General features: G+C 36.8%; 1 protein-coding gene across 3 annotated transcripts in view; it reads right to left on the reverse strand.

The window, feature by feature from the left end:
* TMTC2 (transmembrane O-mannosyltransferase targeting cadherins 2) overlaps window positions 1–27493 on the reverse strand; it is a 244885-nt gene that overhangs the window by 63810 nt on the left and 153582 nt on the right. For all 3 annotated transcript variants that reach the window (XM_064655536.1, XM_064655538.1, XM_064655537.1), the window contains 4 exons: window positions 19990–20104; window positions 9458–9543; window positions 8398–8582; window positions 6663–6741 (listed from right to left, as the gene is read on the reverse strand). In XM_064655536.1, coding sequence (XP_064511606.1) covers window positions 6663–6741; window positions 8398–8582; window positions 9458–9543; window positions 19990–20104 — 465 coding nt within the window. The remainder of the gene's footprint in view (window positions 1–6662; window positions 6742–8397; window positions 8583–9457; window positions 9544–19989; window positions 20105–27493) is intronic.

Below are 27493 nucleotides of genomic sequence, written 5' to 3' on the forward strand. Positions count from 1 at the left end.
GAAAATCTCAGAACCTGGACAAAAATATATCCTGGTCTTAAACATTGCATTCATTACCCTTTCCAGCAATCCACCACTGAAATCCACCTTCATACTCAGCTTGAATCCCTCAAAGCAAAGTGAAAACACAGGAGACACTGCAATCAGATTGAAGATTTAGATTTTCACAGAATCAGAGAATCATTTAAGTTGGAAAAGACCTCCGAGATCATTGAGACCAATCTTTGACCAAACACCACCATGCCAACTAGACCCACAGCACAAGTGCCGCGTCCAGTTGTTTTTTGAACACTTCCAGCAATGGTGACTCCACCAGTTTCCTGGGCAGCTCATTCCAAAGCTTGACAACCATTTCAGTTTTCCTAGGCTGCTTCAGTCAATGAAGAGCAAAGACACAAAGCTCCAGCACTGTGAACAATGTGACTATATGGAAATGCTGACTCCACCACCTATCTGGGCAGTTTGTTCCAATGCTTGACAACCATTTCAGTGAAGAAATTCTTCCAGATATCCAACCTGAACCTCCCCTGGCACAACTTAAGGCCATTTCCTCTTGTTCTGTTGCTGGTTGCCTGGGAGAAGAGGCCAATCCCCACCTGGCTACGACCTCCTTTCAGGTAGTTGTAGAGAGCAATAAGGTCTCTCCTGAGCCACCTCTTCTCCAGGCTAAAAGCCCAGCTCACTCAGCTGCTGCTCACATGACTTACTCTCCAGACCCTTCATCAGCTCTGTTGCCTTTCTCTGGATACACTCCAGCACCTCCATGCTTCCCTGTAGTGAGGGGCCCAGAACTGGACATAGCACTCGAGGTGTGGCCTCACCAGTGCCGAGTACAGGGGGACAATCACTTTCCTGGTCCTGCTGGCCATGCTATTCTTGATACAGGCCAGGATGCCATTGGCCTTCTTGGCCACCTGGGCACACTGCTGGCTCATGTTCAGATAGCTGATGACCAGCTACCCCAGATCCTTTTCCATTGGGCCTCTTTCAAGCACTCTTCCCCCAGCCTGTAGTGCTGTAGGGGGTTGTTTTGACTGAAGTCCAGAACCCAGCACTTCACTTTACTGAACCTCGTATCAGTGGCCTCGGCACATCGATCCAGCCTGTCCAGATCCCTCCGCAGAGCCTTTCTAGCCTCCAGCAGATCCAGCAGAGAATACTCATGCCCAACTTAGCATCCTCTGCAAATTTACTGAGAGTGCACTTCATCCCCTCACCCAGATGATCGATAAAGAAATTAAACAGGACTGCACCCAGTACAGAGCCACCACTAGTGACTGGCTGCTAACTAGATGCAGCACTCAGCTACTTAGCTTTGGACAGCAGATCTAAACTACCAGATATAAACTTACCAGTCTGCAAAGTCTCAGAGGGGGAAGGGTTAAAGCATCAGGATGGGGGCGAGAAGGGGAAGAGAAGCATACTATTTTGTTCCCATTACCATTGGAGCAAACTCCATTTTTATTTCCATGGAACACACAATAAAATGACCATATGAAAGAAAAAAAAAATATCCTTTTTTATGAATCAAATAGTTTTAAAAGAAAAAAAAACTTGTAATGTCCACTTAGTAAGAAATTACCAGTAAAGCTTCATGAGATGCATAGGAAGCACACTGATGACTGGAGCTTAGACAAGCACAGTTACCATACTTGGGTAAGTTAGGATGTGGAATATGTACATCGCAGCTTAATCATCTTTGGATCTTAAAAATTAAATCTTGCACAGCATGAACAGCAAAACTATAGAAGCAAAAGGGTTTCTTGGAGTTCTAAACAATATTTTAAGATAATTCAATAAGAAAGCATTTAATGGGAGCAAGGGGTAAATGGGATTGGAGCCTTAACAATATTAACAGGTTTATAGAAACAGCCACGTCCACCCAAAAGCAAAATCAAAGTGATAGTTATGTTATAATCATCAACACAGAAAGTCTCTCTGCATGCTAAGCCTTTGTACTTACGATATATACCTCTGCACCAGATGTAAAATCTGGCTCCCCTTTTCTGGTCTGTACACTTGTGTATGATTTGCTTTCTGTCCATGTGCCATGCAGAAGATTAGCAATGAGAAATCTAAACTTTAATTTGTGCATCATGAGCTGTATTCACTCCTGGAATGTTAGCTTCTTTTGTAACTTGCATTTCTCATAAAAAATGTTTGTTAGGCTTTGCATTAAATGCATTTGAAAATAGACAGATGTTAGTTAGCAAGGGCAGATGAAATATAATCAAGAATTTTGTCTTTAAGACAGTATCCTGCCAACCTAAACCTGAACAATGCCACCCTGACATCTTTCTTGTTACTGCTGGGTATTAAAATAAAGCCTCCATGGTCCACCTCACACCACTTAACTGTCAGGAGCATGAATTACTGTAGCAGGTGGGCTAGTGTGGTTTTAAAAGCAATGTAATACAATCAACTGTACAATATCAGATTTCAAGGAATGCAAAAGACATCTAGAGCAGAGGCTGATCCTTAAGCAATCCTAATATTGGCATTAAAGCATTCAAGATCCCACTGGGACCATTTTATCTTTTGACCTCAGGCTTTAATTGAAACTTTAAACAAAATATATTACCTACTTAATACAGCTGAGTTGGACTCTGGTCTTTGTAGTGCAAGTTGCCATGCCAAGCAAATTAATCTGTGTAACCTTAGCATGTACTTTTTAATTTACATCAAAGAAATACGACATAGAGAAAATAAATACCAAGCCAACATTATACAGCTTGTTGAATAATTATTTTGATTCTAGTTTTAGAGTTTCAATTTTTAGCTGTTCTGAGTTCTTTAAAAAAAAAAAGAAAATGTTTTATTTCTTGGTGCAAAGCCAGAGAAACATATGGTTTCCTTAGTTGAGTTTTTGCACACCTGGCAAAATAAATCATAGCAACAGGAGACCAAAATCTTCCCTGTAACTTTTCATATGCACAAACGTAGAACATCTGATGCCGGTATTCCGGCCCTGTCTTTTGTACCATGAATAAAATGCTAAGTCAAATGGATGGCCTGCTTCTTGAGCCACAGTACTTCTTTTTCCCCTAAAGAGGCAAATTATTTAGCGTTTTAAAGGATGAGTCTGTCAGGCAGACTGACACACCAGAGGAATGAGTCACTAGGCTTGTCAGACCAAAAGGCCAATAGAAGCAAGCACAGGAAAAGAAGTGTAATGCAAACAGGGAAAGCAGGTGGTATAAAGGCTTAGCACTGCTAGAGTGTTAATGCTACTCCACTCAAGAGTGCTGGAGTTCAAACCTAATTCAGTTTAAACAGTTCATCTCCTGTTTATTCTCTTTCGAGTAGGACATGGAAATCATACAGGGGAAAAAAAATTCAAAAAAGTTGTTCAAATACATGATTGAATAATTATTAAAAATTAGAGGAAGCACTGTTTTCTTATATCATTTGCCAATATGTGGCAATATGTGTGCCACTCAACCAAGCAGAGAGATTGCCAGAGACTAAGAATACCTTAACCACAATAACAACCATAGCAGATAATCCTAAAACTGTAACTATTCTTGGATTTCATGACAAGCTGTGACAACTTTTTCCACACGTAGGGAAATGGGGAAGGACTACTTCCTTCTACTAGTTCCCAAGCAGATGGGGAGCACTCCCCAGTTTCTCCCCCTTCCTTCCCACCAATGAGCACACAGTGAGTGGGCACAGCTCAGTCAGGTTTATACGGATGCAAGTGCACAAGACAGGACTGGCCTATTTCAGTTCCACTAGTCTCCCTTTTAAAGGCGAGAAGTAGGCAGACGAGTTTATAAAATGCTGTTTATCAAAGAAAGTGTTATAGTGAACATGTTTATAATTTTGTCTTGAACATCAAAACAGAAATAAACAATCCAGTTGGCCTTTTGATACTCAGTGACACAGTACGAGCTGCAAAGTGGATGCACGCCTGATAATGGATGCAGTTGCCTTGTTCTCCTATCACACCCAATGCAAAGAGATGAGTGAATAGGTATTTAGGATTTATCTCACCCAACTTAAGCTACTAAGTCCAAGCTAGTCATTTCAGCTCCTTTTAGAGTAAAACTATGCTTGCAGGAGATTATTTTTATAATCTAAAATAGATGTCTAAGTCAGACAGGCTTCATTAGTCCCCAGAAAAACTATAAAGAAGCATAGCTACCTAGCTCTGTCTTGTCATCTAACCTTTATACTATTATAGGTAGGAGAGACTAACTGCAGTCATGTAGCCTTATGTAGACACATACAGGACAGCTTTGAACAAATCAGTCTGAGTTCTGTTAATATAGCTGCACTGTATTCAATTTAAGTCACTATCCAACTCATTATGCAGCCTCTTGGATTGCCTTTGCAGCATAACCTACAAGCAACACCTCAGCAACCAGCGTGAAGCAATTTCTGTTTTCCCTGCAACAGCTGCCATCACAATAGAAACCAAAACAAAAATATATCCTATGTTAATGATAAGCTAAACTTCACAGAGCTCCATAAGGGGCTAAGGTACACTCATAGCTTGTTATGCCACTAGGACATCCGTGAAGTGCTGGTAGCTGCATAAAGGAAGCAGAAGCTGGAATACGGGCTAAGGAAGAGAGTGAGGAAATATAGCAGAAGCCAAGCCCGGGCAAAGGACTTGAGCTAGTCTTTGTGTTCACTAAGGTTTTGTGAGTTAATAAATGCAAATCCCAGGAACAGAGTGAACTTGGATGTCATGGACAGTGCTTACAAAGGAAGTTGAGAAATGCCTCCTGAACCTAAAAAAGTAACCAATGGGCAAAAAAAAATAAAAACTTGAGAAACTTATAGGTCACAGTGGTTCTAAAGGGAACATCTATTCATGGGAAAAGAAAAAGGGTGGCACAGGCCCGCTTTGTAATGGGACAACCATCATGCTAGAAACAGTGTTGGTTTAATTTTTCAAATTTTATACTTCTGAGGAACACTTTGATCAGAATTATGAAATACATATCTGCACTAAAGAGGGCAGTCAAACTTCGGAGGATTTGCTCAAGCACTGCAGTGGTCCTGAAATTAGCTCAGTTGGTCAGAGCATGACGCTAATAACGCCAAGGTTGCAGGTTCAATCCCCATAGGGGCCATTCACTTAAAAGTTGGACTCAATGATCCTTGTGGATCCCTTCTGACTCAGAATAATCTGTGAAATATAATGCAAGAGTACTTCAGCAGTCACTATAGGTGTGACTGCAGTGATACCTATACTACAACAGCAGTTGTAGTATAGAACCGATAAAACAATAATTTCACTAAGACTCACTATGAACAAAAGTACATGAAGTAACCAATTTGTCCATTTTACAGATTTTAGCCCTTGGTATCAATCTGATAAAGTTCATTATCCATGGAGAAGTAACTCTCCATTGAACCATATGAACTGCTAAGGAAGTGTTTAGACTGTTACTGACATTAAATGCTTTGTCACTATGACAAGAGAAGAACTTAGTTTAGCATTTACATCTACATTTTTCAAATATGTAGCATCAATTACAACTACAATTTTACTTTTTCCCTGTGCCCTAGTACTTTTAAGGTGCTACTAAAAGATGCCTTTCCTGAATAAGTAGAGAAGAGTGAGTGGTGCCTCCTTTCAACAACTGTGTCAAACCAATTGGTATCAACCAATACATTCCCTTATACATTAGGCATTGGTGGGTGGAACCACAAAAAAAGCCCACATGCTTCCTGTTGACCCTAATTGTTTCCACATAGATTTTTAATTGCTTTACTTTGAACTACTTTAAAGTAAAGGTTCTTACATCCTTTTCTGTCCAAGAGAGGACCTCACAGAGTACTGGGCCAGACACTTAAGTTGCTTACCAGAAACACATGTCCTTTCAGAGAAAATTCCACTTAAAAACATCTCTGGAGCAATAAGAATCTATCCTCTTGTTTACAGACCTGAGTACTAAAAAGAGTAATTAATATTTTCTTCTTTCTTTTATCTGTTTAATGTATCCTGTATAAAGATGTGATGTAGAATATGAGGAGCTGAAATTAAATAAAACACCTCACAGCAAAATTGATGTTTTTTGCAGTACTCAAGAGCCTCCTCTAAAATTTTGAAGGACAGATAGCTGGAAGAAGAATTCTCCCATTGTAGATGTCTAACCAAAAGTCCATCAGCTGGGAAATAAGTTTTTGGCACAACTTAAAAAAAAGAGTCCAACTGCCTCTGTGGGCCTGTTTGGACACCTTGTTGGTTTGAAAGACAATTCAGAAACTAATTCCCCACACTAAATTTTATGTTATAATCAATCTCACTTCATTTTTATAAAGTTTCAAAGACATATGAGAGATCTAAAAAAAAAACCAAAACACAACATCAAGTATGAATTGCACATTGGGCCTCCAAGATAGTGGACGAGAAATTCTGGAGGCAGAGAAAAGCACTAATCCACACATTCTAAATGTAAAACTGCTGCATTGACACTCTTCAAGATACCCAATATCTAATAATCTCATCATTTATTGTGCCTTATCCAGCACTGCAGTTACTGACATTTAAGCTCTGAACCTAGTTTGGCTTGTATCTACTGAAGGTAATTATTTTAGGGGTTTATTAGCTAATTCATTTGAGCACCAGTTGCCTGGCTAAGCTCTTTTGTTTCACCCTGCCTGACTCCTCAGATATTATTCTGAAGCACTAACAATGCACTTACCCATCATGTTATATAAGCTCTGTGGTGCAAATTGCCTTGGCATTTTCTGTACTGCTTCTTTGTAAACCATAAGGGCATCCTGAAAAGAGACACAAAAGCAGGAAAGCACAAATTTCAAAAGCATACTTTCACATATAAAGTAAAACCAAACTATCTTCCTTCCCAAATGAATGGTGCAGAGAGAAAACACAACAGTATCATAAATATCACACAAAGTTCGAATTTCTCCTTTAAAGAGTTTTTTTTACCTGAATTTTACCAAATTCAGTGAAGCTTATTGACAAGAGATCAGATTAGTTCCAATATTGCATCTCTTTTCCCAGGCAGAAGTAACATTTTTTTTATACCCCTTAATGACTGATGAGTTTATAAACAGATATAAAATTCTGCAGGCTGTCAAAGAATATGGAGTAATATCAAATTGCAGACAAAGAACTTTCTGACGAAAAAGCTACATCAAGTGACCTAAAAATAAAGAATTCATTGTCTACTGCCAAGTAATAACAAAACATAATCCTCACAACTGAAGTCTGCTCCACAGAAAAAATGAGATGCACTATAAAGTCAAGAATGCCAAAACAGGAATCTCTTTGCAAATATGCTGTACCTTAAATTACTTGATCACATATTTACTCATTCAGTACTTTGGATGGTTACTGGTCAGTCTGTTAGCTCTGCATCAGTCACAGCTTATGAAGGCTGAAATATGCTTGAAAAGAACCTAAATGTATGATCAAATCAAGAATGCAACAACCACCAAGCAGAAATATGATGTTTTATATTCCTAAAGTCCCTCCAGGTATTGAGGTGCAAGGGATTTTAAGAATATAAACCATCCAGCTCTACACTGTATCAGCTGTGCAGACAACATGTATGTCTGCATTAGCTGTCTGTGTTTTAACCAATTAGTAGCAGCCATCTGACAGAGCTGGATGCAGCAGACAGATGACACAGAATCTGCAGAGCTTGTGCATGCCTAATCTTAAACAGCTGAGGTAACTGTCATGGTCAGGAACACTTGTATGGATCAAAACCATGCACAACTCCTGTTTCTGAAGTATGCCTGGCAATGCCAGGAGAGAATGACTTTCTTTTAAATACTGCCAAAGGTCAAAACTAAAGTTAATGTCCAGTTTTAGGAAATTCATCAGGGAAAATGGAAAGGAATCACAACAGTCACATTCGCACGTGTAAATGAGATGGGATGGCTTAGGTGTAGCATATGGTTACATTAAAAATATCCAACCCACTTTAGCACTTAGGTCAAGTTATCTGAAAATAGCACATAGTGGGATGTTTTTAATCACTGAAGTTTTAAATTGTTTCAACTGGGTCTTATTTTTGGAGACTCAAAAGCAAACATAATTGCATTTTTCCAGCTAAGGATGGACTTACTCTGTTTTGAATTATAAAGCCAGTACACTTTAGGTTGACTGGCCTGTAGTCAGGTTATATTCTTTGCATACCAGCTACAGGTACAAAGGTAAAACCAATGAATTTACACATATCAGATGTGACCACTGCTGATGTTGACTCTAAAATGAGAATATCACACTGCTAATTAATACCATCACACCTGTGGCTGTGGACACTAAATATTGTCTGTAGAGAACGCTAATCTTGATTTGGTGAAATGTGTGCCTGTGATGTATTTTGAAAGTCTAGGTGGAAGCAGTAGATATTATTTATGTATGAATGTTTTATCATGATATTATAGACAAATCTGGAGTCTTACCTCATAGTGTCCTTGTTCATGAAAAAGTTTTCCTAAGTTATAAAGACAGCTGGTAACAGAGCTTTTATGAGCATGAGGATCTTTCAGATTTTCATCAGGGATCTCTGAGCACTTCACAAAAGTCCTCCTGGCTTCCTCTGTCTTCCCTTGGTTCATCAGGATGATACCAGTATTTAAATAGGCAGCTGTGAAGAGGGAAAAAATGTTACTTTCAATGGAGTACTGTTATGCTTTATCTACTGTTTTAATTCAAAGTAGCATCTGGTAGAGATCCTATGGTTATCTAATTTTGTTTTCTGTAATACAGATCATAAATTATTATTATTATTATTATTATAGATAAGCATATAATGAATATGTGAACATATGAGAGGTAAAAGTACAGAGACAAAGGAAAGAAGAAAGTGGCCATAAAGACTGAGTAAGGAGGGAAGGAAACAATGGTTAGGTAGGGTACTCCATTTTGTTCCTCTTATTAGGACTGTATCAAGCAATAACACGATTGCTTGAAATGTTACAGAAAATATACATATACATTAATACATATATCTATGTATATATACATAGATATAAGATTTAATACTGAAGGTACAAAAGTCTCAGCAATCTTAAAAATCACCTACTTAATTTTAGAACCAATCACTGGCAACATCCCAATGATTATTCTCCATTTTCCCCAGGAAAGAAAGGAAAAATGAAAGGACTTCAAAAATATTTGTATTATTTACTCATGCATACCATAAATACCAGGGATTGGCTGTAAGGAACAGCAAACAAGTGCCTGAAAATTTGGGCAGTAGTATCTGTGGCTCAACATCCCAGATAAGAAGCATTTTAAGTTCTAGTTATGCTTCTGAGTTTAACTCATTATGTGCTTCTTCCTTGTACCACACTAAACATAGTTATTTACTAATAAACACTTGCTTTCAAGTGCACAATTTCACCTTTTGCTTTCTGAATTAAAAACTTCTAAAAAAAAGGAGGTGTTATCAAAGAGTAGGAAAATTTTCTATAAAACTATAGTCAATATTATACAACCTTGTATAGTTGAAATACTTACAAGCTAGTGTGGGTCTGCTTCCAATTGCCAGTTTATAATAATGCAATGCCTCTGAAAACCTGCTGTTTTCCTGAAGGAGTAATCCTCTGCATAAGGGAAAAAAAATAAAAAGAAAACCAGAAAAGAGAGTGAGGTTACTACAAAGAGTAACTTGAAAACAAATATTGAAAACAAAGCTCAAGTAACAAAGAAAAATATGCTGACTGGTATTTCAGAGATTTAACCACTCTCTTAATAACAATTCAGTGCAAAAATTATTTTGTGAAAAATATGAATTCAAAGACATCAGGCGCATCCATATGACTTTTAAAAAGCAGATCTTAACTGCAGAAGTCTTGACTTTATTGGAAACCAGAAGATTCATTTTCTCATTTGAGAAAACATTAGCTTGTGAGATTTTTTAAAGTGGCTACAGTATGATGGAGGTATTTTTAAGTCATTCAAGTTTAGCCTGTCATCTTTTCTTGACTTGAAATAAGCAGGTCTTTTTCAAATGCATGATAAAGTTAACCACCTAGCACTTGATGTGTTACATAAACCAGTCCCCTTGTTGAGCAATTGCACTACAAGTTACACTTTTCCTGCATTATTTATGTTCTAAGCAATTTTACTAACTGAAGAGGTATTAAAAATTATACTGAATACTTTCAGTTCCATAACACAAGGACTTTAATTTAGCTTTTAAGACAAACATCCTTGTGAATTACAATTTACACCAGCCAGCCACCCACAAATTTCTGAGAAATGAGTGGTCTGGAGACCATTGACATGAATGCACATTATATGCTTAAATGAAGGCACAAAGCATTACAGTGTTCCCAAAGTTTTAGAAGACTGAAAAAAGCATATACAAATATATTAAAACCAGAAGAATTTAAAAATCCTTAAAAACTAGTAATTTCAGAGTGGAGACTCAGACCTTATTAACCAGGGATAAATGTCCCTTGTCATATAACTCAACAACAACCCCATGCAGTGCTACAGGCTGGGGACTGAGTGGCTGGAGAGGAGCCAGGCAGAAAGGGACCTCAGAATCTGGACTGACAGGAAGCTGAACATGATCCAGCAGTGTGCCCAGGTGGTCAAGAAGGCCAATGGCATCCTGGCCTGGATCAGGAACAGTGTGGCCAGCAGGACCAGGGAAGTGATTCTTCCCCTAGTGAGGCCACATCTGGAGTACTGTGTCCAGCTCTGGTCCCCTCAGTTCAGGAAGGATATTGAGGTGCTGGAGCAGGTACAGAGAGGAGCAACAAGGCTGGTGAAGGGACTTGAGCACAAGTTCTATGAGAAGAGGCTGAGGGAGCTGGGGCTGTTCAGCCTGGAGAAGAGAAGGCTCAAGGGAGACCTCATCACTCTCCACAACTCCCTGAAAGGAGGTTGGAGCCAGGTGGGCGTTGGTCTCTTCTCCCAGGCAACAGCAGTAGGACAAGAGGGCTCAGTCTTAAGGTCTGCCAGGGGAGGTTAGTTTAGACATTAGGAAGAAATTCTTTACAGAGACAGTGGTCAGACATTGGAATGGACTGCCCAGTGAGGTGGTGGATTCACTATCCCTGGAGGTTTTTAAGATGAGACCAGATGTGGCACTTAGTGCCATGGTCTAGTAACCATGGATCAAGGGTTGGATCAAGGGTTGGACTTGATGATCTTGGAGGTCTTTTCCAACCTGGTTGATTCTATGATTTTAGGAACTCAAAATACCCAGGAAAATGTGGCTATTTCTGTTAGATGGGAGCAGTATCACATTTATTTGTAGTTTCTCTAACCTCCAGAAATTTTCTTCCTCTATGTTTTTATCTGCTGATAGCTTTTTGAACTGCAAAGAGCTTAGACCTCTTCCATCTCCAGTCACTAATCAGAAAAGATTTTTTTATCCTTCAACATGTCAGAAAATGACCAGTAATTAGAATTAGACCAGTAAACTTCAGGGGAAGAAAAGAGAAGGGCAGTTATCTAAAGAAATAACCACCATCCATGTTGTTTGCTTCCTTAGGTTAGGATTTCACAGAATGGAGGAATATATCCTCTTTTTCTTGTAATCTATCCTATCAGCACCACATGACCTCACTTTGAAACTCTCTCCCAATTAACTTCAGATTAGGTAGTAAATCACTTTTAATATTAACAGAACCTACATTTAGTTAGTACTTGCAGTAATGTGAGCAATGATGGAGTAACATTCAGGATACCTTTTGGCGTGGCACCACGCTTTGTAACTACTGTTAAGTATCTTGCAAATAGCAAGAAGTATGATCATGTGGATAGAAATAACACGTTCTAAATTTTCTAGAACCTGAATCTTGTTTACAGTAAAAATTTTTATAGACTGTCATTACTTCAAGGAAAATTAATTATGATATTTTGATCCTGTTTTCTATTGACAGCAGTACAATTAATAGAAAAAATAAATGAGGTGTCTGGTCTGACATTTAAGCTGCTTCTTAATTTTTTAAAAAGCAAAACCACACAATTTTAGAACCATTTATCAAAGAAATTCCATTCTTATTTTAGTTTTGGAATAAATAATTTAACATACTAAGAAAAGTAACAATATTTGGTCAACTTCAACAACACAAATTACTTTGGTACAAATTACTTTGTACAACATTTGTAGGTTTGGGATTAAAATAACTTATTTGCAATTATTACAAATTAATCTTCTGTGTTCACTGCATGCTCTAATACTGACACTCTTGATTAATTACTTGATACTTCAGGGTGGGTTTTTTTCTACTCTTCCAAAAGACCTTTTCTCTTTTATCTGTTTCCATTAACAGTCAGTCTGCCTATCAGTCTCTCTCACTCTCTCTTGCATATATATAACCCAAGCTGCTGAGACGCAAGACTGCGTGCTGAATTCCAGCAAATAATTAGTTTTTTATTTATATTGTTATGAGGTTTGGTAGAAGAAAGAGAAAAAGAAGAGGGATATAATCTAAAAAATCTTAACCAGGCATGAAACTGTCTCTTGTCCTTGTGAAATTGGTCCTGATTGTTTGCTAGTTTTCACTGTGGTTTCTGGCAGTACGAAATTTACTACATTTATGAGTCTCCAGTTCTAGTTTCTGATTAAACAAAGTCAAGAAAAAGTTTTTATAAATCCTCACTTTTAGTTGAATATAGTTAACACTTTGACAAGTATGCTTCTGAGAGATAAATTACTTGGATGTTCACTCATGAAGGGATAGTTATTTAAATAGATAAGAAGTTAAGATGACGAACATTGCATTAAACTCGCAAAAGACTCTTTAATTTACAAAGAATATTAGAAGAGCTTAAGGCACAGTTATACCTCACTTCCTAGGTGAAAAAAATCACATCCTCTCTAGCTTTAAGCTCAAATAAAATGTAGGCATATAAATATACTCACTAATCTCTATCTAGTTACCGACAAAATGGAAAACCCAAACAGTTCAAATTTAGTTACTGCCAAAATTAATACTGCCTGTGAAATGTTCCACTTTTCATTTTAGAGGATGATAAACCTAGTCTCCAAATACATTATTTCCCACTATTACTTCCACAGGTCTCCCGTCTCATTCGCCACACAGGAGGAATATAAATGAGTAATATTTGCCTCTGCCTCCAGTTTCTACAAGGAAAACACTACCAGCTTTTTATAAATATTTAGGTTTTGAGCAAAATATAAAATAAGTTCTAGGAACAAATACAAACTATTGTTTATTTCAAAATCAGTTCAAGCAAAACTGCAAATCAGGTCCTATATTCTCCTTTCCATTGCTGTATTTCACAGCATCTAAGCCATTAGATGATTTTCAGCTAGGCGTTACATCTGAGAGGCAGACACAAGGTTCTGAGGAACAGCACAGTTCAACCTTGATATTGCATTGCTAAATCAGTAGACCTGATCAGTGAAGACATCGGGGCTGGTGAAGGATCTCAGGGTAAGGGCCCTGAGAGCACAGCAGGGTACTCATTCCCAAGGCTCTCTGCTGGCTGCTCCAGCAACACTGAGTTCATGCAGCAAGTCCCAGAGTTGCTTCTGAAAGCGGCTGGCCCTAAAAATTGTTCACGGTTGTCAAGATGAACAGAAAGTGAAAAGATGGGCTCTGTCCTGGTTCTGGCCAGGACAGGGGTAATTTTTGCAGTAGGCAGGAGAGGGCATGTCTAGGACCTGAAGGTTATTCTACACCAGCTCACATCATTGCCGGAGGTGGGGGGAAAGGAGTCTCTTCCAGGGAGAAGGGCTTCCTTTCAAGTAAGTGTGGCAGAAGGAACGGTGGGGTGGCCCCAGTTCCGAGCTGAAGAGAGCAGTTGGGTAATGCTGGTTCTGAGCCGGAGGGAGCAGTGGGGGCAGCGTGGCAGAAGGAGCCATCAGGTATTGCCTGTTACTGGGGGGTTTCCATGTGAATTGTTCCTTTCCTGTACCCTCTGTCATTGGTACTGTTGCTGTTACTCTTGGTTTTCTTATCTCATTGCTATATCATGAGGCTGAAAGTACTTGGTAAAGAAAAAAGCTACTTATACCATAGGACACACAGTAGACAGTTATAAACTGTCCATGAATTTATTTAGGATTAATTAGGAGAGAAGATCTAACTATCATAAGTAGCAAGATTCTGGAATGTTACAAAAGGATTTTTTTTTGCCTGCATTACTTCTATCTACTTTTACAGTGGAGTGTTAATCATTTATGAAATGGAGGATATGTGCTAACTACTTTCAAGAGTGGCAAACTTCACCAAGTGACTTTGGAAATGGCTCAGAATCCTGTTTTCCTAATAGGAAGACAAATAAAAATAAGAAAAAAAAGTTCTGACTATCTAGAAATGATGCACATCACCTCTATAGATATAATTGCTCATTTAATATGTGCAGGAAAACATTTCCCCCAAGTGAATTCTTTGTAACCTTCCTGAATTCTTTAAGCTGACAACTTTTACGTACCTTGCTTGACCAACAATGAAAGATCTTCCTGTCTTTTTCCTCTGCTTTGGTTTTGACCCAAAGTCATTAAATACTAATGGCACAAAAATGTTTTTGAGAACGGGAAGGTAGTCACAGAATAGAAACAGGTGGTAGATCATCTATCCTTTTTCTCAAGTTACATATTAGTTTCTTTCTGTTGGTAGTCCCTATTAAAGCCAGCTGGTCTACTTATAAAGCAAACTCCTTAGTGACTAAAGCTGGCATAAATGGACTGTAACTGTCAAAGTAAACACATATATTAGTGAAATACTTACAAAATATAGCCAGGTACAATACTAAAATAGGTTAATCGATTTTGTTTACTGGTTTATAGCAACTAATACATGGGCTGTTAGCTATTATTTTCCCATGACTGCAGTTCTTCCATGCCTCAAGCTACGTTCCTCCCACTGATTTCAGGTGGCATTATCTACCAAGAACTATATTTACCTAAATGCTGCACTGACAAAGAAAGAAAGAAATGGAAGATAATCCTCTTTTATTCCCTACACAGAAGTGTCTCCAGCCACGTAGCAAGAAAGGATGTGCTTTGCCTAAGGCAATTCTTTCCCTGTCATTTGCAAAACTAGTGGGTATGGATGCAACCATAAATCCTACTTTTTTATTCAATAAGAACCCAAACATACAAAGAATGACCATTCCCTTTGTGGAACTCACTAAGCACAATAATCTATACTCCCATTAGTTAAAAAAAAAAAAAAAAAAACAAAACCATCACCCCAAAACAATCTCTAGTCTTTCAGACAGCACAGTAAAACTCTGCCACATTCTCCTAGATCTAGAGAAGAGCTTCCCAAATGTAAGTAAATTGGTCAGCAAATATCGTCCTTTTCTTTTTTCTGTTACTAGTGCAGTTTGACTGGGATTACTACACATGCAGCACCAAATCCACTCTCACAACTCCTGTTTCCTTGACAGAGGGAGGACTGGCGTGGGGATAAGGAATAGCACTGCTCCTGTTCTTGTCACTCCTCTGGACAATGGGCAGGGCTGTGCCATGTCTGCAGCCCTCAAACCAGATTTCTATTGCCCCTCATGTGCCCCAGTAGTCACCATAGATAGAGAGCTGGACAGAACCTCTTACAAGAAGGGCCTTCTTTGAAATTGAATGGCAGACTCAAACAATTATTTTCCTAATTTTATAAAATGGTGAAAGTTTATGTAAGGAATATAAATGACCACAATTTCAAATACTGAGACATGTAATTGAATAGCTAGGTCATGGAATGCCTTTCACCTCTCAGTATTACTTTGAAAAATACCTGTACTTCATATAGGCCCTGCAAAGTGTCCCAGAGCAGAGTTCTGCACTGCAGAACAGCACCAGTCACTCGCAACACAGCAATATTTTATCAAGGTATGGTTATAGCATAATACAAATTTTAGCCTTTGACAGAGAAAGAGCTAGCTGGCAAAGCAGAGATTAATTCCAGGCAGGTTTGTAACAAGTTTGCATTCACAGCTGAGAAAAACAATAACCAAGTACTTGGGCAGATACCAGATGACACATCCTCTTTGCTTTTTAACTCCATATCCTGAATGATAAAAACTTCTGGGCTATCAAGGAAGAGGAACCATAACCTTGACTTGTTTTCTACTTCATAGTTGCTGCAGGAATTTTGTCCAGGGCAGGTTCAACAACAGTTCAACACAGGTTTGTAGGTCAGCCTGCTTTTAGTGCTTTTTGCATCCAATAAGGAGATTTTTATGCCAGAACCCTTAAAAGGCAGGGAATACATTTTCAGGTGTTAAATAGGCTAACAACAGTAGACAAGGAAGAACTTTGCTCATATTGATTTTTACCCAAGGATGAAGAGTTAAAGTTTGCATGTAAACCACTTCTGCAATCCTAGACTTTATAGGATAAAAATTTCAGCCACTATTGGAGACTTTACCTAACGGAAACATAAAAACATCCACATTTATTAATATAATATCCTAAGTTTTCCCATGTAAAGTTTATGAAAATTCATAATACAACCTTATTCAAAGAAATTAAATTATTTAAATAATAAACTTGTATACACAGCCCTGTATCACTGAAGGCAAAATGAGATATTTCAGAAGAGAAGCAAGGGGATGGCTGTTTGGTAGAAATTCATCCTTTATAGGGCATTGTATACTCCAAAAATACAACATTTCAAGTACTTAGTAAGATTTTAAAGGAATATTCAATATTTATGTCAGATTGAGGACATCCTTATAATCAGCTGAGAAACTCAAGGTAATGTAAAATATTAATATGGATGACAAAAGAATACTCTAAGCACTCTAAATACAAGTGAAATAGTGTATGCAAAACTCTCCTTTACCTGTTAAGCAATTTTACTTTAGACACGAATTAGAAGCAATTTGAGACAATACAAATAACCCCATGAGCTTAAGGTAACAATCGTAGGGCAACAAAGACTGAAAGTCAAAACAAACTAAATTAGTTTGTTTTTAATCTACTGAACATTCCCTTGTTTGGAAGAATAAACTATCATTTTTCATCAGCTCTGTCCTTGGTACTTCACAGTATTGAAATACACAGCTTTCTGACTTAAAAAACAAACAAACAAACAAAACCAAACAAAAAAAACCATAGAAAGATAACTCTGTTCATGCTGATTTACTGCCCTCTGAAATCTAGCTGGAATCAGCAGTGCTACATAGATTTAAGAAGTTGGCTTGGAAATTTGTTCGTAAAAATTACCTGCAGTGCAGTCTAAAGATGTCAGAGAAGTTATTTATAGGAGGATACTTTAAATGTATTCTTGAAGCTACCTCATTAAAGGCATATTGTAATACATTCTCCATTTAAAGTATAAAACAACAACTGAAACCCCTTCTGCACTGAAACTGCTTTCAAAATCTCAAATGCTTTCAGAGTTGACAGTAGCTACCCTTTGAGTTTTTCATGAGACTTCCAGAAAATAAGCTTCCAAACAATAATTCAAGTCCTTAGCCTAAACTCAAGTTTTGCAATTTCTTCAGTTTCCTTTTTCTTTTTTCTTAAAGAAATCCAAATAATAATAAAAAAATTCTGCTGGTCTCTAAAAGTTTAGAAATTTAATATTACAGAATTGACATACTTGAACACCAGAAAATAACGTGAGGAATCAGGCAAACCTTCAAATGGAGATTATGTAACTATGTAATCTAAATTAATGCATTTTAAATTGTTCTAAATGGCAAAAGCAGCTGTAACTCAGAACCATAAGGTATAACAGTCAGAAAATAATATACCACTGAAATCAGCCATTCATCTAATCTGTTAAATTCTTTAGATTTTAATGTATTAATAGCCAACTTCTAAGACAACCTCACATTTCCATTTATTGAAAAAGAAGGAAAGAGAACAAACTCTTCAGTTTATATAATTTCTCTCTTTGATTGTTATCCATTAAAACTGTGATTTAAAACTTAATAATTTGTTCCTCAATCAGAGAGCACTTGGATTTGTTGCTGCTGTGAGTGAACACTGGACTGCATATGCCAAGTAATTTGTATCAACTACTGAGGTGTAAGTGCTTAGAAACAATAACAAACATGTGAGACACATACATTGCTTCTAAACTACTGTAAGGATGCTTTTTGTCCAGACTTCTATTGAATGACTGTTTCAGTTTCAAAGGCACATACTGAAAACCAGAAATAGCAAAACTAACAGACCTCCTGTAAGCACATATAAGACATGTTTTTGCATTAGAGAGGTCTTTTGTAAAATGCACTCACAGAACTACATGCCAAGGATGGACTTCAATTGCAAAGGAGCTCTTGAGCATTTGTGCTTAAAAGAACTGACTCATCTGTGGTCTAATAATATAAAGAACACTCCATTTACCACCTAGTTTTCCTGGTGGATCTTGAAGCACCCAACACTGAGAAAGACTACAAAACCAAAAAAATTATGCAAGATTTTTCAACTACTGTTGAATAACTAATGGCTTTGTGAAGCTTTTTTAAAAAATAAAGGATTCTATGGCATTCAATATAGTAGTAGAAAGGTTAAGAATTAAACTTCCTTTACTTTCACAGGTATATTTAAGGTGACTTTATGCCCTATATATTCCAACCAGCATTTTGGTTAAATTCCTTCCACACAAATTCAGTAAATTTAAAAAAAATTTCTATTCAATAGAGATGAAGGTTTATAAGCATATATTTTGTATATCAGTGGAAACCTGGAAGACTAGGAGCTTATTCTGAGAATGGCAAAACAACTGAAATGTGATTTTTTTATATCCCTGTCTTTACTGTCCAACTTCCTTTCCTCTTCTTACCCTGGTATTAACTTCAGTTTCCCTCTATGACACAGTGAGTAAGAGACAAAAGTACTGTATAGGTATTCAAAAGATTTTAATAGTTATAATTTTCATCTCCAAAATGAATGGCATATGAGAAATGTACAAGTATCAATCTTGTCACTTTGTTTCCTCCAATTTTCTGCTGTGTTCAGAAGTTATTTTATAAATGTAATGAAAAAGAGTTTCTTCTTAAAAATATGCTTTGCATACTCTTCACCGCCTAACAGAGATAAGAAAACTATGCAAACTTCATTTTTAGATAAGTGGCCATTTTAAACTGGACTTACAGGCAGAACATTACTTTCTTGTTTATCTATTTGAAGAGCTTTACTATTTGATTTTAGTTTTGCACATTTTGATTATCTAACATTCACATTTTTGTACCGTACTCAGGACATTGTTTTCATACTACTACCTATGGAATGGCAGCCACCTGGATTTTGTCCTGCACACCATCATGAACCAAGAGCATATGGCTAGTGGAGGTGAAGAGCCTGTCTTGCAGCAGAGCCCCACTCTGGGGGCTTGGGCTGGCTGAGTCATGGCAGGAGGGGAAGGAAGGGCGAGCACCAGAACGACAAGTAGAGCTGAGCAGGAAGCAGGTGGGATATTCAGCCAGAGAATCAGTCCCCTCCTTGTTGGGGCACGCAGCATGATCTCACCTCAGTGAGAACCTTAGCATGACAATCGCTTCCATGTTTATGATCTGGTACATTAATGAGTTAGAAATCTTTCTCCCCACTGTATAATTATTTGGATGCTCATGTTATTTATCTTCTTACACACTTACAACTGGGTTCTAGTAATTAAACTTTGTTTAACCTATGCTGCTCTGAAGTCAGTCACAGGAGAAAACTAATTTGATGTTTTAACATTACAGAGGGGTATTGGTCTTTGCTTGGAAGTGCTTACATACGCTCCTCCCACCAAGTGTTATTCAGACTTAAAAGAGAAGTCTAAATAACACCTCTACAATTTAGTGGAGTTAGAAACAGATGGAAGGTCACAGCTGACAACTCATCTATTGGTACTTTATTTAGTGTGTGGGGGGGGGGGGGGTTAATTCTTTTAAAGCAGATTGTAAGTTTACCTTCTCCATACCCATTACATGAATACTACGATAATGTTGACCAAGAAAAAACCTTGTCCACTCCATAGTTTAAGGAGCACAATTAATGAAATGACTGCTAGAAAGCAACAAATAACATCGTCTCCCTTTCCAGGAAGTAAATCAATAGCTCCATTCACAACAGGTTTCAAAGACAATTCAACTTCAGGAAAGCCACACATACTCACAAATTATAGAGCATATCAGCCATGTTGCTGCGGTAGTACAAGGCATTTCTGTAGGCGCTTTCAGCTTCAGAAATCTTGCTCTGGCTCTTGAGAACATTTCCAAGGTTACCCCATGCTGTCAAGAGGAGAAAACAGTATTCAGAAACAGCTACAATCCAATTACACATGACAGAGTATCCAAGTATCAAGAAGTTCCTCAGGGAGACAAACCTCACAAAGAAACTATTTTTATGGAACAGGAGGGGAGGTTGGTTATTTTTTTCCCCCCAGTTTTCTGGATCTCTGGATCTCTTATTGTGAGACTCACATTTCATAGAGGTGATTTACATGCATTCAGGTGGGAAAAGGAAATTTTAAAAAAAATATATGTCTCCATGCTTTAGAAATTACTGTAGCAAAGGCAAGGGACCATTTTATTTTATATCACCTCTAAATAAAAATCCACAGAGTGAAATGTGGATCTGGGGCATCTTCCTAGTTTTAGCATTTTTTCAAGCCTATTGACCCTAAACAGCAAGAAATTTTCCCAGAGAAGATGTAGCCCTCACTGAAGTATGGAAATTTGACATATGACGCAGGAATTGAAAGAACGGTTAGGTAACCAAGATTAAAAATATGCCATATGAATATAAACATAGTACACAGATCACTAAAATGCATTTTTTCTACCAGGAAAACATGTGGTTCCTTTCCATACAATTTATTATGTTACACAGTGTGCTTTTATAGCCCATCTATAAAGGACTTCAGGTAAAAAAATATTTAAGGCTCCACATGTTCCCTTTGCAGTTTTGTTGAGTAGCACAAAAACTACTTAAAAAAGGAATTGGAACTAACATTTTATTGAAAACACAGCCCATGCTACTAAGAATTTAGAAAGCTAGTTTAACTGGCATTGTAGTTATAGTGTATGTGTGTGTACATGGGAAAAAAAACCAAACTACATTATGCTTATAAATACATCAAAGTTGTTTCATAAAAAGTTCTACTTTCACACATGTATTTTTTAATGAGAAAAAACAATGGAAAGATTATGCATGCTCTTTCCACCAAACGCAAATATATGTCAAAATATTCTTCCCTCCAGACATACTAACCACAAACATCAGCTCAAGTAGCAGTTAACGCTGATGCTCTAGTCAAGCCCTGTTTTTACAAGAATTTGCATCAATCTTGCCCAATGCAAAATTTCAGTGTAGTTTTGATCTAACATTGCTAAATAGGTCGATAATTGTGATGTGTGTTTTTTCCTCAGAAAGTGCATTGCTTTCAAGCTACTGTGGTTTGCTGCAGAATCATCCTATCGTAAGGATGGAACAGAATTCTCTCTGAGCAGAATAAACTAATCATTGCTGGGAAAAACATGTTAAATCATTTTAGTATTCATAAAAATCATGTCATCCAACTGTGCACAACACATTCTGCAAAGCCAAAGGAAAAAAATAAATGCAATATTCCCATGAGAAAAGAAAACATTTCTGAGTCACTTCAGTTAGCCTAGTACTAGATAAGATGAGAAATAATTCAAACATTAGTTATCAATAAATTAACAAAAGTCACAAAAATGTTTCATCACTTTGAAGTAAAGCTGCTAAAACTATTCTCAAAGTCACTAAACTTTTACACTCTTTGCTATCATATGTTCAGAATTCTGCATTTATTTCCCCATTACTGCTACTCTTCCTTTTTACATGCAGAAAACGTTTTGGAAGCACCAATTAAGGTGACTAGCCAGTCTGTAAGCATTAATGCTTATAAGAAAACCAGAGATTTTTATATGGTTTTTAAATTAATTTGTGAAAACATATCCTGATATTGCTTCTGCAGCACATGGACATTCAACTTGACATAACTGTATGCTCCATATAATCCGTAGGTACTTTTGTTTTCACTCTGATCTCCCATAACAGAGCTTTATATCAAACGACCATTTGGACTACTGATAAAAATTTCCTGCTATATAGTTGTTTACTCCCAAACATTCTGAAGCTCAGTAACTGAAAGGATCCATAGAAGAATGATTCAGTTCATCTTTTCATCTGTTAGACTGGAAATACACTGTTACCACTGTTAATTGTAATTTCTCCTCTACATTTCATTTCATACCGTAAGCTCTAATATTTATCTGAGTTAATATAACTTTTAAGGCAATACTTTAAGTTATGTTTTGCAAAATAATGTGTCAAGTTTTTAATATCAATCAATAATTAACTGGCATTATTTCATTTTAAATGTATTCCATTTAGACTTTTGTCTAAAATTCTAAAACCATGAATGATTAACCTTATGTGATGCATTAGAAGAAGTGATAGTAGTAGAAAATAGCAAACATAAAACATGATAATCTCACAATTTATCACTAATAGAGACATGAAAAACAGGTCTTTTTATTCATCTGAACTGTAAAAGCTTAGTATAAATCTTCCCATCTATTTAAATACAGAATTAGTTAGATGAATGACCTAGTTCTGACTGGAGATGAAGCTATACAGAACATATTGCAGAATAAATGCTTATGAGTAGAGATCATACTCATAAGCCCTAGAAGTTATGAACAGCTAATATCTGCAGCAACCACATCCTCTTGGTTTTTGGTATATGAGGGAGGGTAAAAGAGGATGGTACACATACATGGAAAAGAGGCTACAAGAGCTATTCAAGAACTTCACTCCTGCTTTGTCTTAAGTAGTGCAACTAACCACAGGAAAAACAAAGAATTTCAGTTATTAACTGCCACATCTCAAACAAAATTTTTCCTGCAAAACTGTAACAACATCAGTTCAACTATGGGCACATTCAGAAATAGAAACAAAGTTATACCTAAGTGAAGCCACATCCCTGTTAAAAACATACCTACGACTCCAACTAAAGTTCAGCAGTCAACTATTTTCCATTTGTACATGAGGGGAAATGAAAATATACAATTATATATACACACAGCAATTTAATCTTTAATTAAAAATTCAAATTTTCACCTATAGGAGACCTTATTCAGCAAAAGAGAAAAGTAAGCTGTGAATGAAAGAGCTTTGCAATATTTACTTTCCGCCTGCTGCTTAATTCCCCGTGAACAAAAAAAGAGACCAAAACAGACCCAGGTCTTTTAGAAATAATACTCCATCATAGCATGGGAACAAATGTAACATTCATGTTTCACCTACAAAACAGTCAATCCATTTAAACTTTATTTAATTGCTTAATTTTCTATATATCATACTCAATATAAATGGGCATATTAAAAATTAAATCCATTTCATCAACTCTATCATAAGTCATTTATAAACTGAAAAATCTCCCAATGCTTGAGAATTCCTACACTAGTTACCTTTCTTTGCAGGAAAATGAAACTTTTTAAAGGGTTTTTTTTCTGCTGTTTGTTGGAGGGTTTTTTAAAAATAAATAGAAAGAAATATTATTTATAGCTAAGTAGGAAAATAAACAATTGTTTAGGTTTTATAATTTTGGCCATATCAAACTAGATTTCTATTAAACTTTAAATATTGTATTTATGCCACCACGCATTTAAGTGCTTTCAAAATGAAAATGAACATGAGAAATTTCAGTCTCAAGTTTAACATGCCTAATTTCTCAACTATCTAACTGAAACTGAGGATTAAGATTTAACAAGACTGAAAAATACCAGGCTGGTATATTAAACCTTCTCTAAGCACCTTCATTCAGGAAGAGAGCAAGACAAACAACAGCAAAGAAGAACAATGTTGTCCAGCCTAATCTGCCTGGATTTAAGATGCACATTTTACTAAAGAGAACAGGTAAACTTTCAGCTTGTAATTGAATTATGAAAACAAATGTGAAATGGAAATGAATGAGTGCAAATATTGTCATTTAAATAAAACTTGCTACTGAATCAAGAATCATGCTATGCTATTCAGTGAAATGGAAATTACAAAACAACAAAGTGTCAGAGAAGAGCACTCAGGTGGGTTAAAAGCATATATGTGGATTACTTGATCCAAAAGTTTGCTTTAAATAAAAAAAAAAAAAAAACCACAAATTATTAACAGAGATAACTCAAAGTATTTAAGCAGGATTCTCCTTCCTACCTGTTACCCCTATATAATACATGAAAAAATTGATAATAATAAAATCTATTTGGAAACTCACAATCTATTAACATATCTGTGTCCAAACACCTCTGCTGAAACATGGAGAGAAAAAAATCCAACAAAAATTGACTATTAAATCATTAAAATATAACCTGGTGAACTTTTAAAAATAATATAGAAAAGGAAAATGCTGCCTTTCCTAGTATGTTATGCCATAAACACTGTCTTTTGCAAACTTTAGGAGGAGAAAACATACTTGAAAACTAATGAAGTAAAATGTAGGACCTAAAAAAATTGATCTGTGATATTCACAATTCACAGGAACAAATTACTGTAATTTTTTAATACTGTTCTCACATTAAGTTATTAGACTTACAAAACAAAAGTTAAACCATAAATAGATGAATTATTAAAGAGTGCGGACTAGATTATTACTGGAGTGAAATAAACTACTTGAACAAAGACTGAAGTATTTAGGAAACAGCCAAGTCATTTGTAATCAACTTGTCAGCAGTTCCAAACTAGAAGCTTTAGTTCACAGAAAAATGCACATCAGGCCAAGAAAACCTCTATGGAGCTTTACAGATATTTGTGCATTATTTACTACTCTTTAGCTTGTGAAATTAGAAACAGCAGTTCCAGTTTGCATTCCCTCTCATTACAATCCTCAGGCACAATACAATACTCTCGGGCACATGGTGTGACTGTTGGGGATGGTCCTGTGCAGGGCTAAGGGTTGGACTCAAAGATTCGTGTGGGTCCCCTCCAACTCAGCATATTCTGTGATTCTATGATTCTGTTCTTGCAATACAGAAGAGAAATTTAAGGAATATTTCCCCACATAATTAGTATTCTCACAAAACAAGGGCCAAGTAAACTACATTACTTACAGTCTAAACTTTGTGAGAAGACTGATATTTCTCTATGCATTTTATATTTTGATCTATATTCTTAACTTCTGTTAAAGGGTCGACCTTCAGAACACATCTGGGAGCATACAAAGTATGCTGGAAAATCTGTCATTCCTTTAAGTCTTTTGAGGACTTCTGAGCGTGATCTACTTCATGAGACATAAGCTGAAATATTAAGACCAAGGTTTGTAAATAGAAAATTCATCCTACTGAAAAGAAAAAAAAATAAAGGCTGATACTTGCAACAGAGGTAAACAAGTATCCAATATCCAAATATTCCAAACTACCTTTGTTGGATAAGTGTGAAGAAACAGCACAGCACCAGTTACATTACTCACATTTGAAAGGTTATAATCATAGTTATAAAGAAAACAACTTTTCCTTTTTGTTGAAAAGAGTACTACTTGATAAAGCCGAGTGCTGCTCCAGTCTCTAGCATTCGCATTCCATCAGGTAATCACTTTGTTCTTGAGGGAGAAACAGTTTCATAAACAGAGGAACAACAGGTTTCCCCAATAAACCTCTGAAAGCTCAGTTGCACACTCAAAAAAAAGTAACGAAGAGAGCTCAATATCTAATACAGTTTTCCTACCATACAGAGCTACTATCTTTCACAAAGATATTCAGAAATGTAATTAGATAATGTTTTTAAGTAGTTTGAGAATTCATTTAAATGCTACAGGTTAGTACTTTCAAAGTGGAACAGATTTTGCATAAGTTCTTTATGATGGTTTCTACAAGGTATTTATATTTTTCCTGTCATTTCAAAGAAATAATAATCTTTTTTCAAAATATGTCATAAATTCATGCATAACATTTGCAATAATTATCCTCTAAAAACTTCACTTATTAATAGAATATCTTGATCAAGTTACCCCATTTTGCTAAGTCGACCGCAAAACTGCCCTATCTCCTGTTTCCTGGTGGGATAAATGGTTCCTGTATACCCATAATTTATGAGCTTGATCTACTTTGCACATTGATTTTATTTTTTTTATATCAATGGCTATGTGGTAATGTTGAGGCAGACTTATTTATATCGTTTGTTCAACAGTTCATTTGCTGATCAATTGCAGGGCTTTTGTAATGACAGCAGGTGAAAGAAAAACAGAATTGAAAACGATGCAGTGCTCTGAAAGCTATCCAACACCATGTCAGCACGGGTACTAACCAACTCACTTTTGGCAGGCAGTGCTTCAGTTTTGTTTCTTAGTTCTGAAACCCTGATGCAAATGTGTACCAGTGCATGACTCTCTACTGCTCAGCATCACTGCCTGATATACCCACTTCACTTGCTATGTTACAAAAAATTAACTTTTCCTCCTCAAAGGATAGCACAGTGACTCAGTTCAATGAACCTGAGAGATGAGACTGAGCAGCTGTTAAAGTGTTCTTTGGCTTCACCATTTACCCTGTTTAGTCTAGAGTACGGATTCCTCATTCTGCCTAGGACATATTTGCAGACTTTGGTAATCCAATCGGCTTTGATGAACCTAGTCTTGAGTGTGTGAGTGCTCCACCATCTGGCTGAATACTAAAGTGAGCCATCAGTGAAAAGTATGAGAGTATGCTTAACTCCCATACTCACACTTCTCCTATACACCCTGACAGATTACAGTATGAAGAAATTCTCACCATTGCCTTTGTTTGAGGTGCCACAGGATCAAACTGAAAACTTACTGTTTTCGGTTAAGTAAAATGTAAAATATTTTCAGGGTAGCACTACAGAAACTCTTAACAGCACAGCCCTCCCTCAGTACTAGTCAACAGACAAAATCAGAAAGAAATATGCTTCCCAATCGCTCATCTCTCTGATGGTGATACCATCTCACATCTCTCAGGAGCTGCCTCCGTGCAGCCAGTGTGCTACATGTACAGCCTTTACACTTCTCCCACAACAGAAAGACAATACTACAAGAAAATACTACAAACAGAGCCGTCCTGTAAACCAGATTCAGCCCTTAAATCAGTGCTGATACTGCAGAACCTCTAAAAAGATTCAAACCAGAAATCACAACCTCACTGCAATGGTGCTCTCTATAAATAGGTGCTCTCAATGTCATAGGTGCTCGCTATAAATACATAAACAAATACAAACCACCAACATACACAGTATTTTGGATATGTCCTCTCATTTCCCAGTCTTTGTACAACTTGATTTCGTTTAATGTTGCAACTCTGCTAAAGATACTGCAAGAACACAGACTTGTTGAGAATATAAGTTTTCTACTTCCTGAGCTGTGTCAGCACACTTCAGTGCATGACCTTTTCATCTGATAGAAAGGTAATAATGAAAGACTGATAAACATGGATTATATTTTATTTCAATGGAAATCCCATTGTCAAAGGAGATAACTGTCAGAGATTACTTCAGGGCAATGTTTCATGACACAGTGGCTCTGGTGAAATCACTGTTTTAAGCAATTTCTGCACCTAGCACCCCCAGGCCATCAGTTCTGCCACACACTTCCTCATGCTAAAATGATTTTTGGGAAGGGTATGGTACAAATCAGACAACTAAACTGA

This window comes from Pseudopipra pipra, chromosome 5, assembly GCF_036250125.1.
Source record: "Pseudopipra pipra isolate bDixPip1 chromosome 5, bDixPip1.hap1, whole genome shotgun sequence".
Lineage (NCBI taxonomy): Eukaryota > Metazoa > Chordata > Aves > Passeriformes > Pipridae > Pseudopipra > Pseudopipra pipra.